This window comes from Cervus elaphus, chromosome 16 (genome assembly GCF_910594005.1).
Source record: "Cervus elaphus chromosome 16, mCerEla1.1, whole genome shotgun sequence".
Lineage (NCBI taxonomy): Eukaryota > Metazoa > Chordata > Mammalia > Artiodactyla > Cervidae > Cervus > Cervus elaphus.
This window is the reverse complement of record NC_057830.1, coordinates 42,487,486-42,514,282: the sequence shown is the minus strand read 5'-3', so window position 1 is coordinate 42,514,282 and position 26,797 is coordinate 42,487,486. Positions and strand designations below refer to the sequence as shown.

General features: G+C 51.5%; 2 protein-coding genes across 6 annotated transcripts; both read left to right on the top strand.

Annotated features, from left to right (window-relative positions):
• The first annotated feature begins 480 nt into the window (after window positions 1-480).
• Window positions 481-15,330, top strand: NPM2 (nucleophosmin/nucleoplasmin 2). Of its 4 annotated transcripts, XM_043927209.1 has the most exons (9): window positions 554-694; window positions 890-969; window positions 1,097-1,182; window positions 1,348-1,473; window positions 12,114-12,204; window positions 13,294-13,448; window positions 13,584-13,618; window positions 14,978-15,007; window positions 15,130-15,330. In XM_043927209.1, the coding sequence occupies exons 2-9, from the start codon at window positions 912-914 to the stop codon at window positions 15,149-15,151; spliced, it is 603 nt and encodes a 200-aa protein (XP_043783144.1). In that variant the 5' UTR covers window positions 554-694; window positions 890-911; the 3' UTR covers window positions 15,152-15,330. The 4 variants fall into 4 exon arrangements, with proteins under 4 accessions (XP_043783142.1, XP_043783143.1, XP_043783145.1 ...); XM_043927207.1 differs by lacking the exon at window positions 890-969 and having other exon boundaries at window positions 481-694; XM_043927208.1 differs by lacking the exons at window positions 890-969; window positions 13,584-13,618 and having other exon boundaries at window positions 481-694.
• Window positions 15,331-20,883: 5,553 nt separating this feature from the next.
• Window positions 20,884-26,517, top strand: FGF17 (fibroblast growth factor 17). 2 transcript variants are annotated; one of them, XM_043927212.1, is made up of 5 exons: window positions 20,884-20,970; window positions 21,146-21,182; window positions 24,139-24,283; window positions 24,453-24,559; window positions 25,609-26,517. In XM_043927212.1, the coding sequence occupies exons 1-5, from the start codon at window positions 20,936-20,938 to the stop codon at window positions 25,900-25,902; spliced, it is 618 nt and encodes a 205-aa protein (XP_043783147.1). In that variant the 5' UTR covers window positions 20,884-20,935; the 3' UTR covers window positions 25,903-26,517. The 2 variants fall into 2 exon arrangements, with proteins under 2 accessions (XP_043783147.1, XP_043783146.1); XM_043927211.1 differs by having other exon boundaries at window positions 24,106-24,283.
• Window positions 26,518-26,797: the final 280 nt, after the last annotated feature.

Sequence of the window (26,797 nt, the reverse complement as noted above, 5' to 3'; positions counted from 1 at the left end):
TCCTGAGAACAGATGTTTGTTAAATGGGTGGCCCTCGTAGTCACTGCCCCACACCAGCTGCGTCTCCTGGCCCCTTCCTCATCCCCACTCCTTCCTGGCCTTGGGAGAAGCGAGCCTTTTGGAAACTGGGCTCTTCATCTTTGGGGACCACAGCCCTGGGGGTCCGGCCCTCTGGGCCTGGGGAGAGGCCCACACTTGGCATGCAGGGAAAGGAAACAAACAAAAAAGGCAAAGGCAGGAAAAAAAAAAAAAAAAAAAAGGCAAAGGCAGGGTGGACAAGGCTATGCTTCCTACCGGGGGGCAGAGCGTCTCCACGGAGGGCGCGGGTGGGCTCCCGAAGCAGGCCTTAGTCAGCCCCCTTAGTCAGGACCGCGGTTCTCACGGTGTGGTCCACAGCATCCATCTCACCTGGGCACCTAGAAATGCTAATTTTCTGGATCCCTCCGTGGGAAACGGTGGAGGTGGGGCCTAGCGCTTGTTGTTTTAACAAGCTCTCCAGGTGCTTCTGAGGCGCCAAGGGGAGGAAAGAGTGGAAGAATGGGATGGGGGCTGATTAGACCCCTCCCGGGGCCCCTTCCCAGGCTTCATAACGACCCGCTGTGGGCGGCCGGGCCCTCAGGTGAGGCCGGAGTAAGGAAGCCGGAGAGGGAAGCGATCCGAGGAGGAGCCGATGAAGTGAGCGGAGTCCGGGACGGTGAGGAGGAGAGGTTGCGAGAGGGCTGGGCCCGGGGGTAGGGTGGGCCTGAGGCCGCGCGCCGAGCCGCCTTCCCCGCGGGTGCCGGGCGCTGCACCTCGGGGTGCTGGGAGGGCCGGCGGGGCAACCCTTCCGCTCGGGGCGCTCCGCCGGGGCCCTCCAGCCAGGGGATCGTAATGGGCCTTTCCCCGGCAGCTGCTCGGCGCCCGCCCGCATCATGAATCGCAGTCCCATTAGCTGCACCTCCGAAAAGGAGACGCTAAGCCTGCTCTGGGGTGAGTGAGGCCCCAGGGTGTCCTCGGAGCAGCGGGGTCCTGGTGGCGGGGAACGTCTTGGCGGGAAGAGAGAGGGCTGGAGGGAGAGAGGGGACGCCTCTCCCGCTGTCTCCGTCTCCCTTCACAGGCTGTGAGCTAAACCAGGAGAGGCCGACGTGGACCTTCAAACCCCAAAAGGTGGGGAAGCAGGACTGTGTGCTGTTGCTCAGTACGGTGGGTACCGCCCCTCCGAGGAGGGGAGAAAGGATGGGGCAGCGGGGAACTTGGCCAGACACGCAGGAGCAGGTGGCATTGTCCCCACAGCGAGAGCCAGGCTTCCCTCCTCCGCCCTCGCCCTGGGGGTGAGGAGGCGCCCTGCGCCTTTTTCCACCCGCTCAGATTTCCCTGGGGGAGAAAGCCAAAGAGGAGGTGAACGTCGTGGAGATCGTGCCCTCGGCAAGCCAGGACGACAAGAAGAGGAAGCCCCTCACCCTGGCCTCGCTTCGGGCCTCGGTCCTCCCCATGGTGAGCTTCCCCGAGGGCCTAGGAAACCCTGGCTCCAGCCCCCGGAGGCCCTGCTCAGGCCTCACCCCTGTGTGCAGATGGACACAAAGGTGTGATACAGGGGCTCCTGCAGATGTACAGCCGGTGCCGGAGAGAAATAGTTTTTGTTGTTTAGTTGCTAAATCGTGTCCCACTCTGTGACCCCGTGGGCTGTATGTAGCCCACCAGGCTCCTCTGTCCAGGGGATTTCCCAGGCAAGAATACTGGAGTGGGTTGCCATTTCCTTCTCCAGGGCATCTTCTCAACCCAGGGATCAAACCTGTGTCTCCTCCATTGGCAGGTGAATTCTATACCAATGAGCCACCTGGAAAGCCCAGGGAGGCATATAGCCCAGCACTAAAAGCCTGGACTCAGGAGCAGGGAGCCAGCTTTCCATCCTGGTCCACTCCCTTTTTTTGTGGAGGGGAGAGGGGGGCTGTGCACATTGAGTCCTAACCACTGGACAGCCAGGGAACTCTAGTCCACTCTTCACTAGTTCTGTGACTTTGGGCAAGTTAAATAACTTTTCTTCAAATCCATTTTTCAACTGTTTACTGCTGGTGACCGTATACTGTTGGTGATTTACACGCTGCTTGTGTATCCAGACTGTGTACCCAGAAATCCTCACTTCTAGTGATTTGAGTTTTCTGTATAGATGTTTGTGAATAATGGCAATTTTTGTATTTGTTTTTTTTAATCTGGTACACTGGCTGGGACCTCCAGTATAATATTGGATAAAATGATAATGGTAGATATCCTTGTTTCATTCCTTTAAAGAGGAATGCTTCTAACATTTCTCATTCAGTATGAAGTATGTGGTAGATACTCTTTGTCAGGTTAAGGGAGTCTCTGACTAATCCTTTGAAAAATTGACTTTTCCTCTTTTTAATCATTATTGGTTATCAAAAGTGTTTCTATTCACATGATCAGGGGCACTCTCTCCTTTAATCTGTTAATGTGGTAAATTATAGTAATAGAATAATATTACACCAACTTTGCATTCCTGAGATAAACATTACTGATTGTATTATAAATGTCTAGATTTGCTGTGTTAATAAGACACTTTTTTTAAACTTACATACTCATAAATGAACTTAGAAAGTGAAGTTGCTCAGTCATGTCCAACTCTTTGCGACCCCCGTAGCCTACCAAGCTCCTCCGTCCATGGGATTCTCCAGGCAAGAGTACTGGAGTGGGTTGCCATTTCCTTTTCCAGGGGATCTTCCCAACCCAGGGATCAAACCTGAGTTTCCCGCATTGGAGGCAGACACTTTAACCTCACCTTATTTGGATGTCAAGGCATATTAGCCTTATGAACCGAGGCATGAAGTGTTCCCTTCGTCTCTGTGGACAACAGTGATTTGAAGACCAGGATTATCTGCCCTTAAAGATCTGGGAGGTTGATCTGTAAAACTGCCCTCAAACCTATTTTTTTCTCTTATCAACAAGATCTTCCTAGATCTATCCATTCCCATAGTTTTACAGACCACCTATACAAATGAAGACATGGAAATTTATTCTGTAAACCCAGCCTCTCTTGTGCTCCACATACTGTGTCCAACTCGGTACATTAACAGTTATCTAACAGTTATTCCTGGTGGCTCAGCTGGTAAAGAATCTGCCTGCAATGCAGGAGACCCGGGTTTGATTCCTGAGTCAGGAAGATCCCCTAGAGAAGGAAACAGCCACCCACTCCAGTATTCTTGCCTGGGAAAATCCCATGGATAGAGGAGCCTAGTGGGCTACAGTCCATGGGGTCACAAAGAATTGGGAACGACTGAGCAACAAACACTTCACTTCAATAGATATTACAAACTTAACCTATTAAATCCAAATTCTTAATTTTTATGTATGACCTTTTCCCCCATCCCCAAATCTGATCTTTTCCCAGTAAATAGCTATTTAGAAAACCTTCGAGTAGCCATAGCTAGGACTTCAGAAACTATATTGAATAAAAGTGGTGAGAGTGGACATCCTTGTCTTGTTCCTGATCTTAGAGGAAATGCTTCCAGCTTTTCACCATTGAGTATGATGTTAGCTGTAGGTTCAGAGATGGTATTTTACATTTTTATTTTATTATTGCTCAGTACTAGCATATAGTTATATAAGTGGCTTTTGTACTAACTGACCTTGCTAAATTTGCATATTAGTCCTAACAGCTTTTTATTGATGCCACTGAATTTGCTATGTGCTTATTCATGCCATCTGTGAATAAACGCAGTTTAACATCTTCATTTTCTGTCTCTGTACCCGGCATTTCTTTTTCTTGTCTTACTTCACTGACTAGGACATCAAGTACAATGATGAATGAAAGTGGTAAGAGCAGGACTATCCTTGCCTTTTTCCAGAGGGCAAATATTCAGTCTTTTACCATTCAGACGGATAAAAGATTTTTGTAGATGCCCTATGTTAGGTTAAGAGTTGTATCAGTCTTTTTCAAGAACCAGATTTTGGCTTCATCAATCTTTTTCTATTGTTTATCCATTTTTGTGTTTAATCTATCTGTTGTTAATTTCCTTCTTCTGCTTATTTTTGTTTTAATTTGATCTCTTTCTAGCTTCTCACAGCATAATCTTATCTTATCCCTTATTAATCTCATATTGTTTTTAGGCCCTTTTTGGACGTGATTTCATGCTATGATTTCCTTCTGAGCATGTTTCTGGCTTCATCCTACCAATTTTGCTAAGAATATTCATTTTAATTCAGTTCAAATAATTTTCTAGTTTTATTCTTCACTCCCTGGGGTACTTAGAAGTATGTTTGCTCTTTAGTTTCCAAATAATTAGAGATTTTCCATTATTCATTCTTTAATTGATTTCTATTTTGATTGTGGTACGAAAATATACATTATTCGATTTCAGTCTAAATAGTGTTGTGACTTATTTTATGGCCCCTAATATATTCTGTCTTGGTGAATATTTTATTTATACTTGAAGAACACGTGTTCTCCTGTGGTTGGGTATATTGCTGTGTAAATGTTGAGTATATCATGTTGGTTGATGATTTTGTGTGAGCCTTCTATATCCTTACTCGTTTTCTGTCCACTTGATCTCTTAGTTACTGAAAGAGAAATATTGAAGACTTCAACAATAATTGTGTCTTTTTTCTATTTCTCTTTTTGATTATCAGTTTTGCTCCATGTATTTTGAAACTCTTTTGTTAGGTGTATCCTAATAAATTCTGTGTTTCTAAGATTATTAAATCCATTTGGTTAATTGATCCATTTATCATTATGAAGTGTTCCCTTTTTCCCTGACGAATATTTTGAAGTCTACTTAGTCTGATTGATATAGTCAGTCTAGCCCTCTTTGTATTATTAGTGTTTGTGTATTTTTCCTATTCTTTTATTATTTTACTGAAACCTCTGTATCTTTATGTATAAATTGGATTTCTTTTCTATAACACATAATTGAGTTTTACTTTTTTTTTTTTAACACTTTGATCATCTGACTTTTAGTTAGAGCATTTGCAAACTTTTGAGCATTATTTCTTCAAACATTTTTTTTCTGTTCCATCTTTCTCATCTCTACTGAGGAATCCAATTATCAATACCTGTCCCACACTTCATTTTGCTCTGTCTTCTTAAAATATTTTTCCTGTGTATTTCATTTTGGATAGTCTTTACTCAATGTCATTTTTCTTTTCTTGCACAGTATCTAACTTGCTGTTAATCTCATTAGTGTATTTTCATCTAATTAGATGACAAATCCACAGATCTAAGAAATTCTATGAACCCCAGTGTGTCTTATAATCAAATTGCTCAAAACCAGTGATAAGGAGAAAATCTTAAAAGCAGCCAGAGTTAAAAAGGCATCTCACACAGGGGAACGAAGACAAGGATGTCAGTAGATTTCTCCAAATAATGCAAGCTAGAGGACAATGGGAAATTTTTTGAAGTGTTTCATCTTGACTATATCCATTATTTTATTCCTTTTTTTAAAATTCCTAGTAGTGCTTATCATCTTTCCTTTTTTCCCTTCGCTTCGATCACTGGGTATTAGACTTTTTTTTCTTTTCAAAGAACAAGCTTTTGATTTTGTTGATGTTTTCTATTGTTTCCTTATTTTCTGTTTTACTAATTTCTCTGGTTATCTGATTTTTGGCTTGCTTTGTTCCTTTTTCTTATTTCCTGAGTTAGCTATTTAGTCCATTCATGTTCTAGCTTATTTTTTCCAAGTACATTTTGTTTGTTTATTTTTAGTACTATAAATTTCCCTCTGAAGATTTTTTAACTGCATCGTTTAATTTGTGTTTTGTGATATTTTCACTATTTTATTTTAAATGTTTTCTGATTTCCATTATGATTCTTTTTTGTTTTGTTGGGGTTTTTTGTTTGTTTTGCCTATGCCTCAAAACTTTCGGGGGATCTTAGTTCCCTGACCAGAGATCAAACCCACGCCCCCTGCAATAGAGGCATGGAGTCTTAACCACTGCACTGCCAAGGAATTCCCCCCATTACGATTTCTTATTTGATGCATGAGTTACTTAGAATTTTTAAATCCCAAAGATATATATATATAAATTCTGTGCATTTGAGACTTGATTTGTGGCTTACTACATGGTAGTATTATAGGATTATATGTATGTCCATTAAATCAAGCTTATATAGTCAAACCTATATATTTTTTGTCTCTCTGATCTGTTGATTACCAAAAGAAATGTGTTAAAACTTCCTACTGTGATTGTGAAGTTTCAGTAGATTCTTCTCATAATTTTGTTACTTTGTATATGCTTATTTTTTAATTGAAAATTTTTTTAGATAATTACAGATTCACATGCATTTATAAGAAAAGATACTGAGAGACCCCTGTATGTTTTGCCTAGTTTTCTCCAGTGGAAACAGTTTACAAAACTGCAATATGGTATCAAAGCCAAGATGTTGACATTGATACAATGCATGGGTATTGTTCTATACTACTTTATCACCTAAGTTTCTTTTTAATTTTATCTGTTTATTTTGGCTGCACTGGGTCTTTGTTGCTGCACTGGCTTTTCTCCAGTTGCGATAAGTGGGGGTTACTCTCTAGTAGTGGTGCACTGGCTTCTCATTGCAGTGGCTTCTCTTGTTGCAGAGAAGCCTGGGGTGTACGGGCTTTACCTAGGTAGTTCGGTTCTTGGTCTGTAGAGCACCGGCTCAATAGTTATGACCCACAGGCTTCGTTGCTCTGCAGCATGTGGGATCTTCCTGGACCAGGGATCGAACCTGTGTCTCCTGCATTGTCAGGAAGGACTCTTTATCACTAAGCCACCAGGGAAGCCCTCACCTAAGTTTTATATCCACTATCATAGCCAAGGTACAGATATCATAGCCAAGTTTCAGCAGCCCAGAGATGCCTCATGTTTTCCTTTTATAACCACACTCACCTGTCTCCTGTTTCCTCACCCACCCGCAGTCCTGGCAACCACCAGTCTGTCCTTCGTTTCTAAAATATGATCATTGACATATAATCAGACATATGTAACTTCTTAGGAACTGGGTTGGGTTCTACCCCACCCCCCAGCATATTCCCTGGAGATTCATCCAAGTTGTGTGTGTGGTTTTTTTTATTGCTGACTGGTATTCCATGGTACAGAAGTACCACAGCTCAACCAGTCATCTGTGGAAAAACTAGTCTGATTCCAGTTTGGGGCTCTTAAAAATAAAGCTTCTATGAACATTTGTACATAGGTTCTTGTATAAGCCTAAGTTTCGATTTTTCCTGGGATAAATGTCCAGGAGTGCAATTGCTGGGTCACATGGGGTGGTTGCACATTTAGTTTCTTAAAACTGCCTAACTGTTTTTTAAAGTGACTGTACCATTTTGCATTTCTACCAGCAATGCATGAGTGACTGAGTTTCTCTGCATCCTTACTGACACTATCTCTTATTTTAACCATTCCAGTTTGTGGGCTTCCCAGGTGGCGCTAGTGGTAAAGAACCTGCCTGCCAGTGCAGGAGACATGAGAGACATGGGTTCAAATCCCTGGGTTGGGAAGATCCCCAGGAGGAGGGCATGGCAATCCACTTCAGTATTCTCGCCTGGAGAATCTCATGGTTGGAGGAGCTTTGTGGGCTATAGTCCATAAGTTTGCACAGAGTCAGATACAACTGAAGCGACTTAGCATGCAATATGTGTGTAGTTATGTCTCACTGTGCTTTTAATTTGCATTTCCCTGATGGCTAATGACGTTGAACATCTTTTCATGCGGTTCTTGCATCTGTATGTTCAATTAAATGTTCATGTCTTTTGTTCACTTTCTAATTGTTTTGTTACTGTTGAGTTTTGCTAATTCTTTACATATTATAGACCCTAATCATTTGTCAAATACATGGCTTGCAAATATTTTCTCCCCAAGTTATATCTTGCCTTTTCATCCTCTTCACGTGAACTTTTACAGAAGTTTTTAATTTTGATAGGGTCTATTGTATTAATTTTTCCTTTTATGACTTTTGATGTTAAGTCTAAGAATGCTTTACCTAGTTTGAGATCATGAAGGTTTTCTATGCTTTTTGTCCAAAAGTCTTACAGTTTTATGTTTTACACTTAAGTCCATGATCACTGTCACATATGCCATGAGGTTTAGGTGAAGGCTCATTTCTTTGCCTGTGGACATTCAATTGCTCCAACTCCATTTGTCGGAAAAGCTTCCTCCATTTCATTGACTTTGCACTTTTGTCAAAAAGGTTGCAAGTATTTGTGTGGATCTATTTCTAGGTCTTATGTTCTCTTGATCTCTGTGTCTATCCCTCTAATATCACACTGTCTTGATTACTATACTGTAGTTTTGTGTATGTCCAGACTATGTTGATGCATATAATTTATAGGTTATCTTTCTTGTAAAATTGTTATCTTCCATGTATAATTGTAAATATCTTCCTTATCTAATTCTTTTTTTTCACATCCATCTGGATCTAATTCTTTTCTTTACATGGTGATCTTCTTTATCCCTAAAATGCTTATTGAATTAAAAGCCTGTATTGTTGTTCAGTTGCTAAATCGTATCCGATTCTGCCACTCCATGGACTGCAGCATGTCAGGCTTCCCTGTCCTTCACTATCTCCCTGATTTTGCTCAAACTCACGTCCATTAAGACACTCATGTTGTCTAATCATCTCATCCTCTGCCACCCCTTCTCTTGTCCTGAATCTTTCCCAGCATCAAGGTCTTTTCCAAAGAGTCAGCTCTTTGCATCAGGTAGTCAAAATATTGGAGCTTCAGTATCAGTCCTTCCGATCAATATTCAGGGTTGGTTTCCTTTAGGATTGACTGGTTTAATCTCCATGCTGCGCAAGGGACTCTCAAGAGTCTTCTCCAACACCACAAAGTCTGTATTGTCTGATAATTATTTTGTTTCCCAGGTAGCTTTACAACATTGACAATGTTATTCTATTCTTCTGATTTCTGATGTTGAAATCCTCAGTCTGTCTGATTATTGTTTCTTTTTTGAAGATGTGTCCTCTCTAGTTGATGTTAAGATCATCTCTTTGTCCTTATCTGTCATTTCACCATGGTATGTTCGGGTGTGGATTTATTTTTATTTGCCTGTTCATGGCTGAGGATCTGTCTTGGATTGTTTCTGGAGAACTCTTGGTTGCTATTTCTTGGAACACTGACTCCATCCTCTCCCATCCCTAACTCTATTGGATGTACAATGGACCCTCTCATCTGCCGCCACGTTCGGTTCTTCATATTTTATGCGTGTCTCTCTGTTGCACACGGGGTAGTTTCTGCCCAGCACTTCTCCAGCTTGTCAATTCTTCTTTCAGCTGGTTTTACTCTGCTTCCTAACCATTTGTTCACTTGATTTCAATGCATATGCTTTTTTATTTAAATTTATTTTTAATTGGAGGATAATTATAGTATTGTGTTGGTTTCTGCCATACATTAACATGAGTCAGCCATAGGCATACTTCTGTTCCCTCTCTCTTGAACTTCCCTCCCACCTCCCTCTGGTTCTACCCCTCTAGGTGGTCACAGAGCACCAGATCTGAGCTCCCTGTCACACGGCAAATTCCCACCGGCTCTCTGTTTTGCATATGGTGATGTATATGTCAATACTACCCCCTCAGCTTGTCCCACCCGCTACTTCCCCACTGTGTCAAGTCTGCTCTCTCTGTCTGCATCTCCACAGCTCCCCTGCGGTATTTCAGCGCTTATGTTTTCCATGTCTAGAAGCTGCTTTTGGTTCTTTTTATTTTTGTTAATATCTTGTTCTTATGGTTCTGATTCCTGTTTTATATTTATATAAATATATTCCTATTTTATATTTATATTGGTTTTCATCAAACTCATTTCATGTTGCTTAGGTTGTTATTCTCTTTTCTCAGATCCATGGTTGTACTAGGCTGCGTCGTTTTGTTTCCGTCTGGTACCTCCAGCAGTGCTATTCCTCGTGTGTTTTGTAATTTTAGATGGTGAACTCATCTTCCGGTTGGGTTTGGTTCTGTTTTCTGAAAGAATTCTGCATGAAAAGAACTCAGTCTCCCAAGAGACTAGTTTCGTTTGCATCTGCCATTTGCCCCAGATATATCACAAGCCTGGGGTTTTTATACAGCTCTGTTAACTTGGCAGTCACCACCAAGTAAATTCAGACTTGGTGTAAGTGAGAAGTACACCCGCAGCTCTCAGCTTCTCACAAGAGGCTCTGTTCTCTCACCTGGGAGTTCTCCCTTCCCTCCTTTGACGGCGGGTCATCCCCTGGGTGGATGGGTTGGGCTCCATCAGTCCACCCTCCTCAATCCTTTACTGAGATGTAGCCATCTGAGGGTCCCAGCCCGCGTGAGGGGGCTCCATCACAGCCCCCCTCTTGAGCCCAGGCCCTTTGTCTCCTGTCCACGTGAGTGTCACAGCCCAAGGACATTTTCTTCTTTTGGGGGCTGTGCTGGGTCATCTTTGCTGAGCGCAGGCTTTCTCTAGTTGTGAGTGGAGGCGGGCTTCTCACTGCAGTGGCTTCTCTTGTTGCCACGCGTGGTCTCTGGAGCAGACTCAGCATGTGGCATGTGGTGTCCTCCTGGACCAGGCTCGGCGTGCGGCCTGTGGGGGTCCCCCTGGACCAGGCTCGGCGTGCGGCCTGTGGGGTCCCCCTGGACCAGGCTCGGCGTGCGGCCTGTGGGGTCCTCCTGGACCAGGGACTGAACCAGTGTCCCTTGCATTGCAAGGTGGATTCTTGACCACTTGACCACCAAGGAAGACATCTTCCCTTCTGCTGCGGCATCAGCCCCTACAAGGGCTGCTCGTCTTTCTGACCACGGGAGCCTCTTTCCTGTCTTACTGTTCAGGCAAGCAGTAAAAACATCAAAGTACATTTTGTCCAGCATTTCTAGGTGTTTGTGGCTGCAGAATTTGTTTTCACTTATCTGCTCCCCATCTGAAATAGGAACTCTAATTTCTCTAAGCCTCAACATCCATCTCTGTAAAGTAATAGCACCTCCTTTGTGGCCTCCTTGTGAAGATTTAAATAAGATAAATGAGGTAAAATACTTAGCATGTGGCCTGGCACATAGTAAAAACTCAAGGAATTTAAGTATCGTTATTGTTACTCTAGAAAACTTGCAAACTTTGGAAAAGTAGAAAGAAAATCAATACAGTACTGTGCTGTGCTTAGTCGCTCAGTCGTGTCCGACTCTTTGTGATCCCATGGACTATAACCTGCGAGGCTCCTCTCTCCAGACAAGAATACGGTGGGTAGCCATTCCCTTCTCCAGAGGCTTTTCCCAGCCCAGGGATCGAACCTGGTCTCCTGCAGGTGGATTCTTTACCGTATGAGCCGTCAGGGAAGCCCTTTAAGACAATAGTAAAACGATAACATAACTTTGCATCTGCTTTTCTCATTCGATCAGTGCTTTAGTCAGCTTGGCTACCATCACAAAATACCAGAGTAAGTGGTTTGAACAGCAGACGTTTCTTTCTCCCCTCTCTGGAGACTAGACATCTCAGACTGGGGGACCCACGTGGTTGATGTTTGATCAGGGACCTCCTCCTGGCTTGCAGACGGCTGCCTTCCTTCTGTGTCCTCACACAGCCGAGGGAGAAGGCACTCTCTCTGGTCTAGGCTTCTAAGAGCACTAATCTCATGATGAGGGCCCTGCCCGTATGACCTCATCCAACCCTGATTATGTGTCAAAGGCTTCATCCCCAGATACCATCACATTGAGGGTTAGGGGGCTTCAGTGGGAGAATTTGAGGGGATGCAGTACAGTCCATGGCTATAAGATTTCTCTATTCAACAGCTGCCCCCCAGCTTGGAAGCCCCCCTGTGATCTTGGCAGGAATGAAATGATCAGATCCATGTTCTTCTCTCCCAGAGTCCACCTCAGCAGGGAAGGCCAGGGGGTTAAGAGTGCAGAAGGGTTCAAGGAACCCCTGAAGTGTGTGGCGGAGGGGAGGGAATAAATTGAGCATTTCTGCCTGAGGCCAGGCCCCCCCACGCGTCCCAGGCATCAGGTCTCAGTGGCTTGTCCTGTCTCCCCCTCCTCCCCTGGCCCTGCCCCTTCTCCTCCTCCCCCTTCTCTGCCTCTCCTCCCCTCCCCCTGCCCCTCCTCGTCCTCCCCCTTCTCTGCCTCTCCTTCCCTCCCCCTGCCCCTCCATCTCCCCCTTCTCTCCCCCTCCTCCCCTCCCCCGCCCCTCCATCTCCCCCTGCAGGTCGTTCTGGGGTTGGAGTTTTCCCCTCCAGTCACGTTCCAGCTCCGGGCTGGCTCTGGACCCGTGTTCCTCTGTGGCCAGGAACATTACAGTAAGTCCAAGCTTGGACCTAGTAAGGTCTTCGAGTACAGTGCCCGGCACAGGGACAAGGACGTAAGAGGTCCTCAAACACTTGAGCAATTCTTCATGGGTAGAAAAGATCACCAAGGCAACAGAATCACCAGCAGCCTGGACCGAAGGCATGGACATGGGTCCTAGCCCCAGTCCTCCTTTACCCTCCACCACATCCTCGTGGACCGCGGACCCCTCAGCTGTAACACCAGGGAGCGGGGGGATACTTGGTTTCATCTTCCAAGACTAGCTGTAAGGAATACATGCCGTATTCAGGAAAAGCACTTAATATAATTCCTGGCAGCAGCACACATTTAAACATTACCTGCTATGAAGTATTATTGTTTAGTCCCTAAGTCGAGTCTGACTCTTGGTGACCCCATGGGCAAAACCCACCAGGCTCCTCTGTCCATGAGATTCTCCAGGCAAGAATACCCGAGTGGGTTGCCATTTTCTTCTCCAGGGGATCTTCCCAACCCAGGGAGCAAACTCACCTCTCCTGCATTGGCAGGCAGATTCTTTACCACTTAGCCACCTGGGAAGTTTTGGGTTGGCCAAAAGTTCCTTCAGGTTTTCTGTATGCTGTTATGGGAAAACCCAAACAAACTTTTTGGCCAACCCAGTATGGAGCTGTGGCAGTAACATGGTCCCCGGCAGACCGCTGTGCTTGTCATGTCCCTTTAACTGCCTTCTCCTCTGTCCAGTGGCGCCTCTCTCATCAGGGTTCTCTCCTGCTCCAAACCCCAGCCAGGTTCCACCTCCCTCAGGATGAGCTCCTGGGCTGCTGCGTCCCCAGCCTCCCCCTCCTCCTCTCACACGCTCCTTCCCGAGTGCATCCCCTTCCTGCCGCCAGAGCTATACCTCACCCTGTTCCCCCACCCTCCTGCCGCGGCCTCAGCCCTCACCCACTCGCGCTGCGCTTTGTCAGGGGGGCCAGAGAGTGTCTGTGGGAGGCAGGCAGGCAAAAGCTTCCCACTGCCACACTGGGAGATCTGGGAAGGGGAGCTGGGCAGAGGCCCCAGGGCCCCGAGGCCCTGCCCCATCTCCCACGCCATCGCTGACATTTCAGATCGATCCTGGGAGGAAGTGGAGGAGGAGGAGGAGGACCTGGAGGAGGAGGAAGATGATGACGACGACGATGAAGATATTGATATGTTCCTGGAGGAGACGCCCGTCAAACAAGTGAAGAGGCTGGTGCCCCAGAAGCAGACAGGTGCTGCCAAGGTGAGGGAGGGGTGCCTCAGGGCTCCCCAAAAACCTGGGCAGAGGCTCCAGGCAACCCCTGCCAGGTGCTCAGGCCAAGTCTTCTCTGGCCCTGGCCTCTCCCAAACTCCCCCTAATGCTCGTGTTGGTTTCCAGGAAAAAAAGATGGAAAAAAAAGAGGAGGCAGTAAGGTAACTCTTTCCATCTATTAAATTAGCCAATGATTAGCATCTCTTTAAACGAGATACATAGTGCTTGAAAGAGAATGCCTCACGTGTGTGCAGGTGTGTGGTGTGTGGGGACACGTGTGTGCAGGTGTTTGGTGTGCAGGCCTCATGCATGTGCAGGTGTGTGGTGGGTGGGGACACGCGTGTGCAGGTGTGTGGTGGGTGGGGACATGTGTGTGCGGGGACACACGTGTGTAGGTGTGTGGTGTGTGGGGGGACACGTGTGTGCAGGTACATGGTGGGCGGGGATACGCGTGTGCGGGGACACAGTGGGCTGCTGCTGTCGGCTGGCAGAGCCTTTCTGAAAAAGGTTAAGCAGTTCTTCCTGTCTTGATTTCATTCCACTTGCGGCAGTTCCTTCCAAAGAACCCCATCTGAAATATGGGGGAAATTATTCCCAGGTGGCTTTGCATGCCAATGCAGGAGATGTGAGTTTAATCCTTGGGTCGAGAAGATCCCCTGAAGAAGAAAATAGCAACCCACTCCAGTATTCTTGCCTGGGAAATCCCATGGACAGAGGAGTCTAGAAGTCTACAGTCTATGGGGTCACAAAGAGTCCAACACGACTTAGCAACTAAACATATGTACTAAGAAACTTATCACTTCATTATTCTAATAATAGTATAAAATGGAAGCATTCTAACATCCATCCATATAACAATTGCTTAAACTGTCACGTCTTCTCAATGGAATGCAACATAATGCCCATGAAGAATATAGCAACCTGAAAAGTGTTTATGAAATTCAAAGAACAGGATATTATTTTCATTTTATTTCACATGTTTTCAGGACAAGCAAAAAAGTTCTGAAGGGAAACAAAATGTTAATATTGATAGGAGGTAAAGAAAATTACAGGTAGTTTATTCTCGTCTCTGCTATATTTTGTGCAAGGTGGTTAACATCTTTTATGATGAGAAAGAAGTATTTGTGTCTTATACACAAATAAAGCAGATAGAAGTTTAAGAAAAAAAAAAAATCTTGTTTTGAAAAGAGTCAGGAACTTCCACCAGTGGTCCAGTGGTTAAGACTCCGTTCTTCCACTGCAGGGAGCACAGGTTTGATCCCTGGCTGGGGAGCTAAGATCCTGCATGCTTTCCGGCACAGCCGAGAAATAATTTTTTAATAAAAAAAAAAAAAATAGTTGGTCCCTGGCAGGTGACAGGCGGTGAAGTGAACCTCTCTAAATCACAGTCCCTGCTTCCTGGAAGTGTCCAGGGCTCAGCTCTGCAGCCTGGGATCTAGTACGAGGGCCTGGGGCTATTGGCGTGGAGCTGAGTCTCTAATCCCTTTTCCCACTCCTTGTCCAACCCCACCCCATTCCAGACACCACCTTAAAGGGAGCCCTGCTGGAAAGTGAGTACTGCTAAGAGGCTGTCCTCCTGGGAAAGTGGGGATGGTCTCTGGGAAGGCGCTAGGATGGGGAGGGGGTGGGACACTGGAGCCCCCCTTCTCTCATATGCCAAATCCACACCCAGACCTAAAAAGCCAGGACGTTAAAAAGAGATGAGGAGCCAGGAGCGCCTGGCTGCAGTGACCGAGGGAGAACCCGTGAGACCACCGTGCTGAGTCTGAATGTGACGGACATGATGGGGGGCCAACCCAAGAGCCTCTCACCCTAGCTCTTGGTTGCTGCAGGAAGAGCCCTGACTCAGTCACAATAAAGGTTGCTTTGCTAGGACCTTGTTTCTGCGTGTCTCCCTGTCCTAGCCGGCTGCAATGAGCCCACATGTCCAGCAGAGGGAGGCCGTGTGCCAGCACCCCCGGGCATGCCCACCCCAGCCGTGTTCTGCTCTCTACCTTCCTCTCTTTCCCTGGCATCACCCCCATCCCCAGCTTTCGGGGGAAGAACCAAGTGTCTCAGCCCCTTCCCTAGCTTTGGGAGAGGGAGCTGGAGCTGGGGTGGGTCTTCCTGCGTCCACACTCCCTTCTGGCAGGGCCTGTCTGTCCAAGATACACAACTGAGGGGTGATAGCTGCCCACCACCCCCACCAGGAAGGGCCCAGCCTAGACCTGCTCTCCTAGGTCTGCATCCTGTCTGGGGGGAGCTGCTCACAGGGTGAAGGTCTGTGTCAGTCTGTACCTTCAAGGGAACCTCCCAAGTGGGGAGACAGACAGGCTTGCTGAAGCCTATGGAAGGTCTCTCCCAGAAGGTGGGCAGTGAACACTTTCAACTCCCAGGCTAGAATTCTCTGAGGGCCGCAGCCAGAGCCACAAGAACAGGGCTCAGTAAATTGCTGGCTTGGGGCCAACAGGATTGGAAGGGGGAGGTGAATGACTCATCGCCTGGCGCTGGGCTTCTGCTCCCAGCAGCCTGCAGAGCCACTCTGAAGCCAGGTTCAACCATGGTGACATGCAGGTGGCTGTCCCATCGGGACCTCTCTGAGCTTCTCCCTGCCTCTAATCAGCACCCCATGGCCAGGCTGAAGTGGACCAATGGGGATCTGGCCCTGCCCTCCCTCCCTCCCTAGGACCCCCGAGTATGGGTCCCAGGAGGCTGGAGCTGTCTGAACACCTGCATCAGAAGGGCAGGCTTCAGTCTCCCTGTTCAGCGTCTCTCGATGCCAGAAAGAGGTAGAGGTGGGCAGGGCTGGCGTTCTTTTTTTTTTCTTTTGGCTGTGCCGGGTGGGTCTGCATTGCTGTATGGACTTTTCTCTGGTTGCAGCCAGTGGAGGCTCCTCTCTAGTTGCCCTGCTCGGGCTTCTCACTGAGGTGGCTTTCCTTGTTGCAGAGCACGGGCTCTGAGGCAGGTACGCTTCAGTAGTTGCGGGTCACCGGCCCGAGAGCACAGGCTCAGTCGTTGTGACATATGGGCTTAATTGCTCTGCAGCATGTGGGATCTTCCTGGACCAGGAATCAAACCCATGTCCCCTGCGTTGGCAGTTCACTGTACCACCAGTGAAGTCCAGGGCTGGCTTTCTTGCTTCTGCTTTCTACACTCCATGAGGCAGGTGAGTTTTGTCCTGCCTTCTAACAAGGGAGAACATGGTACTGACCTCAGTCACCCAGAGTGACAAGAGACATCAGGTCTGGCTTCAAGTAAGCAGCTGGCATTGACTGTGGCCTCATGCCACCAAGATATAGGGCGGGCAAGACAAATTCCTTCAAGTGGCCTAGAGTCTAGTGGAAACAAAGGCAACAACGTAATTTCAATGAGCATCAAGCGCTGTGGAGGAAGTAAAACACGCTAATTTTGATGGTGGGGGTGGGCTGTTTCGTTAGATCTGAGAAGGTGCCTCGGAGGAGACCATGGATAGGAAAGGGATGATGGCTGCGTGTGGAGCTGGCAGAAGGACATTCCCAGGAGCAGAGGGTGCAAAGGGCCTGAGGCGGAACAGGCACAGAGATACAGACAGAAAGAAGGCATGATTGTGGTCACGACACCGTTAGCCGGGCACTACTCTGAACGCCTTCCGTGGGCTCACGCCTTTAATCCTCACGACTCTTCCCAGAGGAGGGTATTATTAGCCCCATTTCCCAGATGTGGAAAGTGAGGTACAGAGAGGTTAAACAACATGCCCCAAAGTCACACAGCCAGGATTCTGGCTCAGGTAGTCTGACCCCAGGGCCCTGTTTTTAACCACCCTGTGGGTGAGAGGCAGACACGAAAGCCGGAGGGCACAGAGGTCTCAAACTGAGAGCAGGGGTGAGAGTTGAGTCCGTGTGTAACTGGCGCCCAGGACGGGCAGCTCCGGAGCCCAGCGACAGCAAAGCCCATGTTCCCCTGCTCCAGCCTCAGGCAAGCGCCCCTGATGTTCTTTCCTCTGACTCAGCCACAGACAGGCAACAGCTAGACTGCTGATGTTTGATTTCCACATGCTGGCTGGTGGGGGGGGTCAAACAGCAAAGACGGGGGGATCTGCGTTGCTGCAGAGGCCTTTGCCTGTCACCCTTCCCCAGCCCAGGCTCTTCTGTTCGTCAACAGGAAAGGGGTGGGCTGAGGTCGAGCAGGTGGTGACAAGTGGCAGGCCTGCAGGTGGCCGCCTGTCTGCACAAGCTGGGCTGCCAGAGGCAGGCGTGAGACGTCCCCGCTGGGGGGGTGTTGAACTTGGCACTAGGGAATGGGATTAACCACCAGGGCCCAGGCTACTCCTCACTCCCCTTAGCACCTCCTGCCACCCCCATAAATGTTAATGAACTCCACCCTTCTGCCCCCCTCCCAGCTCCCTCGCATCAGGGGAGAAAGTCAAAGTTTAGGTAAACTGAGGCTGGACTACATAAGAGGGTCTCTGCCTCTCTCTCCCTCATTGTTGTAGCACTTGACACTTTTCAGGAAGTGCCCTTCCTCTTAGCTGATGTGATGGATGGTAGTTTTGACATCATCGCTTGTGGCCATTCCCTTATGAAAACTTAGGAAGCTGACACCAGAGGGGTGAAGGAACTTGCCACAGGTCCACAGCCTGGAAGGACCTGGGCCAGGGAAGAGGGATAAAATTCAGAGGCCGGGCCTGGAACATTCCTCACTTGGGGTCCATCACTAGGGTTCCCACGGAGTAAAGCAGCAGAGTCAGAAGCCAGGCCTGCAGGTGCAGAACAGGAAGGGACGAAGAGCACAAACAGGCTGCCCAGCAGTGCCCCAGAGTCCCTGGCACCAGCCCCCTGGCTGAGCCCCAAGGCCAAGCTTGACAGCGGGCATTTGTTACCATGGAGACCCAGGCTGGGCTGGGGGCTGGCCAGTTAGAGCAGGCCCTTCCCCCACTGACAGGAACCAGGCTCTCTGGCTCAGAGACCTTGGACCTGGATGGAACTCCTCACACCTGCCTCTCCTCACTGCCTTCCATTCCCCAAGCTCACCCCACCACCCCAGACCCCAGGCTTAAGCCTCTCTGCTCTTACCTGTGAGTCCTGGGGATTGAGGTCAGAAGAAGGTAGCTCTTAATACTCTTCCAGGGAGTAAGAGCAGGTGAGGATGAGGGCATGGCTTCCGAAGAGGGAGCCGGCACCAATCAGTGGAGAGTTAGAATCAGGAGGTTGCCATGGAAGAGGCAGAGTTTCAGTGGGGCCCCTGGTGATGCTGCCAGTGTGGAAAATGGAAATAACCAGGGGGACCTTCGGTACCTTGGTCCCAACTGCACTGCTAACTAGCTGTGAGACCCTCTCTGGACCTCGCTGGTGAATGAGGAGGCGGGACCAGATGAAGAATCTCTTAAGGTCCCTTCCAGTTTTGACATTCTTTCTGATTGCTTCCGGGGCTTCCCAGGTGGCACAAGTGGTAAAGAGCCCGCCTCCCAATTGCAGGAGACACAAGAGACATGGATTCGGTCCCTGGGTCGGGGAAGCTCCCCTGGAGGAGGAAACGGCAACCCCCTCCAGTAACCCTCTCCAGCCTGGAAAATCTCACGGACCGAGGAGTTGGGTGGGCTACGGTCCATGTGGTCGGAAGGAGTTGGACCGAGCAGGCAAGCACGCATGCTGACTGCTTCCAACCCGGGCACATGTTACAAAGGTCAGGGCCGGGGGCAACGCTGCATCCCCCAGGCCGGCTTAGGCTCAGCTCTCCCTGGAGCCCCCAGCGGGGCGCCTGGGGTGGAGCCGGGAGTGAGCAGGGAGTTGGACCCGAGGTGTCCCTGCTTGTCAGTGGGTGGGGAGGGGTGGCAGACAACTTTGTGGATTGTTCCAGCTCAGGAAGGTGAGAAGGAGGCCTGAAGGTGAGAGTTTCTCCCTCTGCCTCATCTCTTTAGGTAAATAAATCCCCAGTCAGCACTTCCCCTTCTCTTCCCAACCTGGGGGTACTGTGACCTCCGGGGAGCCTACAGCTGAAGTGTGAGCTTCCCCCAGAGATGCCCCCTAAGCACTAGCCCCCTCCCACAGTCACCATCAGCCACCTTCTGCAGGGAAGGAACCATGGTGTAGAGTCCCTGCTCGTCAGCTCCCAGGACGGGGGATATTGGGGCATCTTGAATGGGAGCTGTGCTGGGCCGGGAGGGCGGGGACACCGTAGAAAGAATGCATGTGGAAGAGAAAGAGCAGGGACTTTGGAAACCTGACCACGTCATTTGCTAGATGGGTCTGTGGATGTGTGTTAGTTGCTCAGTCATGTCTGACTCTGAGACCCCGTGGACTGTAGCCCACTGAGCTCCTCTATCCATGGGATTTCCCAAGCAAAAATACTGGAGTGAGTTGCCATTTCCTTCTTCAGGGGATCTTCCCAACCCAGGGATTGAACATGGGTCTCCTGCAGCGCAGGCAGATTCTTCACCGTCTGAGCCACCAGGGACTAGCTGGGTGATCCTGAACAAACGACCTATCGATGTGCCTCAGTTTTCTCGCCTGCAGAATGGGGTGATACCGGGCATGGTACTGGGCAGCGTGGGGCCACTGGGAGGTTGCTGGGCACTTTATCCCAGACAGCTGCTGGGGGATGGGAGCAGGAGGCCCCAGGCTCCTCTCAGCTCCCAGAGGCGCTAGAGATGGCTGCCAGCCTGGGGGGGATGCCAAGTGGGGCCCAGAAGATGTATCTCTGGCTTCTGCTTAAGCATGACTATCTCATTGGGTCCTCCAACATCCCGAGGCATCACTCTGCCCATCTCTCAGAGGAAACCTCAGAGACCCAGAGGCAAGCGGCTGATGCCTGCTCTACTCCAGTGGATCCACCCAGAGCCCCAGCTGCGTGGTCTCCCTGCCCCTGGCTCCCAAGCTGGAGCACCCCCTATTTGCTGCTAGTCGGGAGGGAGAGCCTTAACCCCTCCTTCCCTGTGGCCAGACAGCAGATAGGGGGAGCAAGGGGTGACAGAGGCTGTGGAAGCGCCTAGCCAAGCCCACCTCCTGCCCCCTGGAGGGAGGTTCCTCCTTTTAAGGCTGCTCCTGGTAATTTCCACCCGGAGAGCCAGAATCAGCGACCCCAGGCCTGGACTGATTGATACCTGCGGCTCACCCTTGGGGAGGTGGGCCAGGAGGAGGAGAGAGGAGGAAGGACCCTGCCGTTGAGGTCCTTGAGGGTCTGGAACAACGCAGGAGCCTGTCTCCTGATCCAGGAGCCCCCAGCAGCTCCATCCTCTACGCTTGGGCAGCCCCGCCAGAGGCTGGCAGCGGCCCGCCAGTGGCTGCTTTGCAGTCTCACTGGCCGGGAAGGTGGACTCCTCACACCTCAGTCTCCCAATTATACCCTCCTCCCCCTCCCCCTCCGCCCCTCTCTCCTCCTCCCCTCTCTCTCCTCTTCTCCACTGAAAACCTGTGGCTCGAAGAGACCTTGGCTTCTCTGGGACTCTGCCCCTGGGGACTGCCCACATCTGCTCCTGACTTTGGGAGCAGGAGGGCAAACGGCCCCAAGAAACCTCTCCGGCAATGGGAGCCACCCGCTTGCTGCCCAACCTCACACTGTAAGTGCGCTGCTCTCGGACCCCGACGACCCCGCTGTCTTGCTGCCATTTCCAGCCTCCGGGGCAGACTTGATGGTCCTGGGACTGCCACAAGGACCATGGGGTGGGCACCTGGGGCACCCTTGGGCTGGCTGTTTTGGCACCCACAACCAGGTCCACCTTGTCTCCCACACAGGTGCCTGCAGCTGCTGATTCTCTGCTGTCAAACTCAGGTAGGTGGGCATCCCCCCCCCACCTAGCTTCTCCCTGTCTCTCTCACCCTACCAATGCGGGGGTTGGGGTGCAGTCTCCTTTTGGTGGACAGAGGCATATCCTGGCCTCTTCTCCGGTGCAGAAGACTCTGAGGTTTGGGGGGCTGGGATGGCACGGGGTAGGAGATTTGGGGATTGATAGACGTTTTCATTTCAACCCAGTTCCCCTGGGGTCACTCCCACTCCCTCCATCCCTCCACACTGGGTTCCCCCCAAGGCTAAACGCACAGGGGCAGCCGAGCCTGAGGGATGGAGCCCGGGAGTGGTCGGAAGAGGGCGGAGGGGATGGCTCAGGTGAGGCTTGTATCAATACTTGCAAGTTCTCGAGAAAGGACAGGTTTCCATGCAAAACCACCTGTGTGTGCCACACACCCCACCCCACCCCCACCAACACAGATGTCCTGCCGGTCATAGTCCTGGGGGGCATCTTGTTGGCACTCAGAATGCCCAGCCAGGGCGGGCGATTCCTTACCTATAGGGCAATGAGGTCAAGCCCAGAGGTTTGTATGGGACAAGACTCAAGGGTTTGCTTCTCCACACCCCCAACCCCAAGTCAGCCTCCCCCCAGCCACAGCCCCCCGTGCGAGGCTCGGTCCCTTTTTGTGATCCTCCATAAAAGTGCAGCTATTAAAATGCACTGGTCCAGAACCGCTCTGGGGAGACATCGCTTGGCTTTCCCAGGCCAGAGGCCGGCTTCTCTTCATAGCCAGTGGGGACTTTTTTTGAAGGTAAATGCCTTTTCTCTGAGCGAGGGAAAGGGGCTGCCTTTGAAGCGGTGGGGGGGTGGGAGAGAGAGAGACACCCCCCCTTTTCCTTCCCCCTTTTGCTCTAGCCCCCGTTCCAGGCCTTTTGCTTCACACATCCAGGGAGAGCAAGAAGAAAGCCCCCAGCTCGGCCAGGAGGGGGCTGGGGGTGGGCCCAACCTGTTCAGGAGGGGGAATTAGCACAATGGTGCGGCTGGCCAAGGCGTTTATGGCCTGGCTGAGGCCCCATTCAGGACTCCGGGAAGGTGGCAAAGCTGTCCTTTCCCCCTTGAAGTGCCCCCTCGCCCCCTTGGTGGGGGGGCCAGCAGGCCGGACCACAGCCATGCTTGAGGAGCCGTCTGACAAGCAGCTGTCTGCGACAGGGGAAGGGGAGGTCCCCCACACCCCCACCCCGCAGCGGAAACATGAAAGGGACAGGCCAGGTCCCGCGGGGAGAGCGACTTGTGGGCTGTGGGCTGTGGGGGGGCGTGGGGCTGCTTTTGTGCAGGGCTAGAGGGGGGATGGGGAGAGGCGGGGGTTTTGGGGAGGGGGCCCCCTCTCTGCTCCTGACCTGGAACAGACAGACAGGAGGAGGCTGCCCGCCAAGAGGGGCGGAGGGTCTGAACCTGGGCCAGGAGGCTGGGGCGGGGGACGGGCCGGACCTCCTCCCCCTGGCACAGAGGCAGGTCCCCCACCCCAAATGCTGGCCTCAGGTTTTCTCAGGGCCGTGGAGAAGTGGGATGGGCAGAACTGCTCCCACGGGCTGGGGTCGTGGCAACACTCCCGGGCTGCGGGGAGCTGGGGTCCGCCCTGGGCAGTGACAGACACATGAAGGGTTATCCCTGCACAGGTCCCGCTGTCAGCCTGGAGCTGCTCCCTCCCCGCCCCCTCCCTCCAAGCTGGTCCTTCCCACCCCGCCCTCAAGGAGACAGAGGCCCCTCACAGATGCTGGGGCTGGGGGGTCTAGCCCTGTCCAGATGGTTGCGATTGAGCTGGGATCAAGGTAGATTCAGGGATCTGGGGCATGGAAAGGCGGTCCCAGCACAGGCCAGCAGGATCCAGGTGGAGGAACATTTTAGAGCTAGAGCCGGAGCTGTCTCCAGCAGCTGGGAAATGTCATCCAGGGGTGCACCCTGCCGGAGAGTGAGCAGGCAGGAAGCGGTCTGCAGATGGATAAAGAGAGACCATGCTGGAGACGGCACTTGTCCTGGCTTTGTATGGACCACAATGCATGGTGGCAATGGCCCCTCTCCCCACTGGGGAAGCAGCGGGAGGCAGCCTCACCCCCAACTGGCCACGAGCCTCTGTTACATTGTGGCGTGGGCAGGCGGCCTCCCAGAACAGTCCCTGGGCCCCCACTGATAGTACCTCTCCACCTTCTTCCATGAAGGAGGCCTCTCCACCCTAGAGCAAGGAGGAATGCTGGATGGGGCAATGGCTTCTAGGGCCCTGAGCACCCAGGGGGAGTGGCAGGGGAGATGGGCGGGAGCTCAGGAGTTCTTGGTTAGCACTGTAAAGAGGTGTAAAGAAATGCTTCCAGGGGCCCTGCAGGAACTGCAAAGAAGAGTTTTAGTGCCCCCACAATGGTCCATAGACCAGCTGCTGTGTGTGCACGTACATTTGTGTGACTGTGCACACATTTATGTGTGTGCATGTACTGGGCATGGCCTGTGCGGAGGACTGGAGAGACATCTGGTCACCCTGGCTAACAGAACCAAGCCCTTGGCATTTTGGAGAAGGGACAAGCTCCCATCCTAGAGGCAGGGCAGGGGTCTGTCACTAACTATCTGTGTGGCCCCATGCACCTCCTCCCTAGATCATGGAGATCATATAACACCAGCTTGAAGCTTCCTTCCAGCTCCCAGGGTCATGATTCCAGACCTGAACTGTATCGAGCCTGAGCCTCGGCAGCCTCCAGTCCTCTGCTCCAGGGCAGACGAGGGGCCAAGAGGTCATGATGACTGACTCACACACTGGCCTGGGAAGGTCACAGCCAAGTGCCCCCTGCACCCCACACCTCTACTTCACAGGGCAAATGACCTGCCCCTACCACACTCACCTCCGCACCCCTCCCCCGGATGGACCTGCGGTGGTGTCTCCCAAAGCAAATTGACACTATTTTTCCCTTGGTAACCGCAAAGGGGGAGAATCACCCGTCTCCTAATTTTAACCAGTACGTGAGGGACCAGGGTGCCATGACTGACCAGCTGAGCCGGCGGCAGATCCGTGAGTACCAGCTCTACAGCCGGACCAGTGGCAAGCACGTGCAGGTCACCGGACGTCGCATCTCCGCCACCGCTGAGGACGGCAACAAGTTTGGTGAGACCCAGCCCTCATGGGAGGCCACCCACACCCCTGTCTGGCCTCGCCTGGTCCAAGGGCAACCCCCCCATGCCCCTCACCCCCTCCCAAATTCAGACGTCAGGCCCCCTGCTACAGCCCTGGGCCGGCAGCCCCAATGGACGGAGGTTTCTCTCCCTCCCCACAGCCAAGCTCATAGTGGAGACTGACACGTTCGGAAGCCGGGTGCGCATCAAGGGGGCTGAGAGTGAGAAATACATCTGTATGAATAAGCGGGGCAAGCTCATCGGAAAGGTGAGGCCTGGGGGACAGGGAGGAACAAATGAATCTGCCTTCTGGGGTGAGGGCAGGCGGGGTCCCGCAGCATCCCACCACCCTCTGCCGGGCCCCACCCAGGACTGTGACTTCTGCGCTCACCACACCATTCAGCCTCCCTCTGATCCCTCTAGGCCCTGTGGGTCTAGAAGCCCTCTGAGAACACTGGCTGACCCATAAGGATCCTTGGCTCTGGTTTATGGGGTAATTTCTCAGTATAGTGAGGAAGAATTTTAGCACTTACATCACGTGCCAGCCCTCGTGTTAAGGGCTAAGGCCTGATCAGTGTTGAGAAGGCCAGAAGTTCCCCTCTTAACCCCTGCCCAAGGTAAGTGGAGTCCACAGGCTCCAAGTGGCAAGATTCATACTAACCACCTACTTGTGTAACCGCTAGTCACACTCTCTGCAACGGTGGGTCCAGAGCTGTGCAGGGAGAATCCATTTCCTTTTGCATCAGCCCATCCTGCATGCTGACTCTGGCTGTTCTCAAATATTTGCTTATTTTTGTCAGTCTTAGTCTTCTCATCTGTAAAATGGGCATAGTGTCAAAATCATCTACAGAACCAGATGGGTGCGTGCCTGGTTCTTGACATAGCTGGTATTCTACATACGTTTACCCCTTCTTTCCATCACACTGTTGCCTACCCTCCCTCCACCCAGCAACACCATTCACCCAGATCAAGGACCGTTCTGCTTTATGAGTGCCCCCGGGTATGCACTGAACTGTGTAGTTACCGTGATCATTACACCCGATTGGATGAGCCAAGGCTCAGTCTGGCCGCAGCCCTTGCTCAAGATGTACAACTTAAAGGGCAGGGTTGTATTTAAGTTCAGATCCGACTTCAGCAATGTTTGTTCCTCTGTCCACCTTTGCCTCTCCATCAAGGGTGCCCACCTCACCAGGCAGACATTCTCGGGCACCCAGTCTCCCTGGTCCCTCCTTGGTCCTATAATATCAGCCCATTAGGCAAACACGCTGGCCAGGGTGGGCAGACAAACTCCCCTTCTCTCCTTCCTCCCCTCGGCAGCCCAGCGGGAAGAGCAAAGACTGCGTGTTCACCGAGATCGTGCTGGAGAACAATTACACGGCCTTCCAGAATGCCCGGCACGAGGGCTGGTTCATGGCCTTCACACGGCAGGGCCGGCCCCGTCAGGCCTCCCGCAGCCGCCAGAACCAGCGAGAAGCTCACTTCATCAAGCGCCTCTACCAGGGCCAGCTGCCTTTCCCCAACCACGCCGAGAGGCAGAAGCAGTTCGAGTTCGTGGGCTCGGCGCCCACCCGCCGGACCAAGCGCACGCGGAGGCCGCAGCCCCTGACGTAGTCGGGGACCCGGGGGCCGCCCCTTCCTCTCCGGCTTTCCCATCCCCTCCCTTCCTAATCCAAAGACTGGGCTGGGTGTGGGGGCCGGGGAGCCAGGGCCCCCAAGGGGGATGCGGAGGACCACGGAGCATCCCAGCCACACACCCCCACCCCACCCCCGCTGGAAAGGGGCAGGACTGCCGCTAACTAGGGCGGCTCCCCGGGGCCCCACGCTAGAGTCTCCCCTGAGGGTGGGCGGGCCCCCGGGAAGGAAGGTAGAAAAGTCAGGCTCCCTGAACCGAATGGGAAAGTCAGCGGATTCAAGGCTCCTCAAATTCTCCTCCCCGCGGCTCCCTCAGTCTGCCCCCAGCCTCCGAATTCCTCCTGGCCAGACGGTAGGAAGGGACTTTTGTTTTGGTTTCAGAAAAGAAAAAAAAAAGAGGGAGAGAAAAAAAAAAAAGAGGGCTGGCCATTCTTCACATTCCACTACCCAGGCCTGCACCCCCATCCCTCAACTCCCAGCCCCGGAATAAAACCATTTTCTTGCAAACAGGTTATCTGAAGGGGGGCGGGGGAACTGCAAAACTGAACTGGGGACAAACTGGGACAAACTCCTCTCCGAGAGGAGAGGAGGCAAGCGCACAGGCCCGGGAGTGGGGCGACAGGTGGAGGCCGGGCTGGGCCCCGCCACGTCCCCGCAGGGGCAGGGGACACGGACAGGGGCAGCCGGGAGGGAGGGATGGTCCGGCAGGCCCCGCACCTCCACCCCGCGGGAGGCTGGCGGCCCACGACGCGCCCCTCCTCCGCGGGCTCGGGTTTCCTGGCTGGCACCGCGCGTCCCGTGCGACCTGCTGGGGCGCAGAAACCCCAATCCTGGGGCCGGCCGGAGCCGCCGGGGCCGAGGCCGCTGCCTCCTC

Bases quoted from the DNA above. Each gene is read 5' to 3' on its own strand.
- NPM2 (XM_043927207.1), top strand. From the start codon at position 538: ATGGGATGGGGGCTGATTAGACCCCTCCCGGGGCCCCTTCCCAGGCTT. The intron at 695-1,096 runs GTGAGGAGGAGA...CTCCCTTCACAG, and splicing joins AGTGAGCGGAGTCCGGGACG to GCTGTGAGCTAAACCAGGAG. The intron at 13,449-13,583 runs GTGAGGGAGGGG...GTTGGTTTCCAG, and splicing joins AGCAGACAGGTGCTGCCAAG to GAAAAAAAGATGGAAAAAAA.
- FGF17 (XM_043927211.1), top strand. From the start codon at position 20,936: ATGGGAGCCACCCGCTTGCTGCCCAACCTCACACT. The intron at 20,971-21,145 runs GTAAGTGCGCTG...TCTCCCACACAG, and splicing joins TTGCTGCCCAACCTCACACT to GTGCCTGCAGCTGCTGATTC. The intron at 24,560-25,608 runs GTGAGGCCTGGG...TCCCCTCGGCAG, and splicing joins GGGGCAAGCTCATCGGAAAG to CCCAGCGGGAAGAGCAAAGA.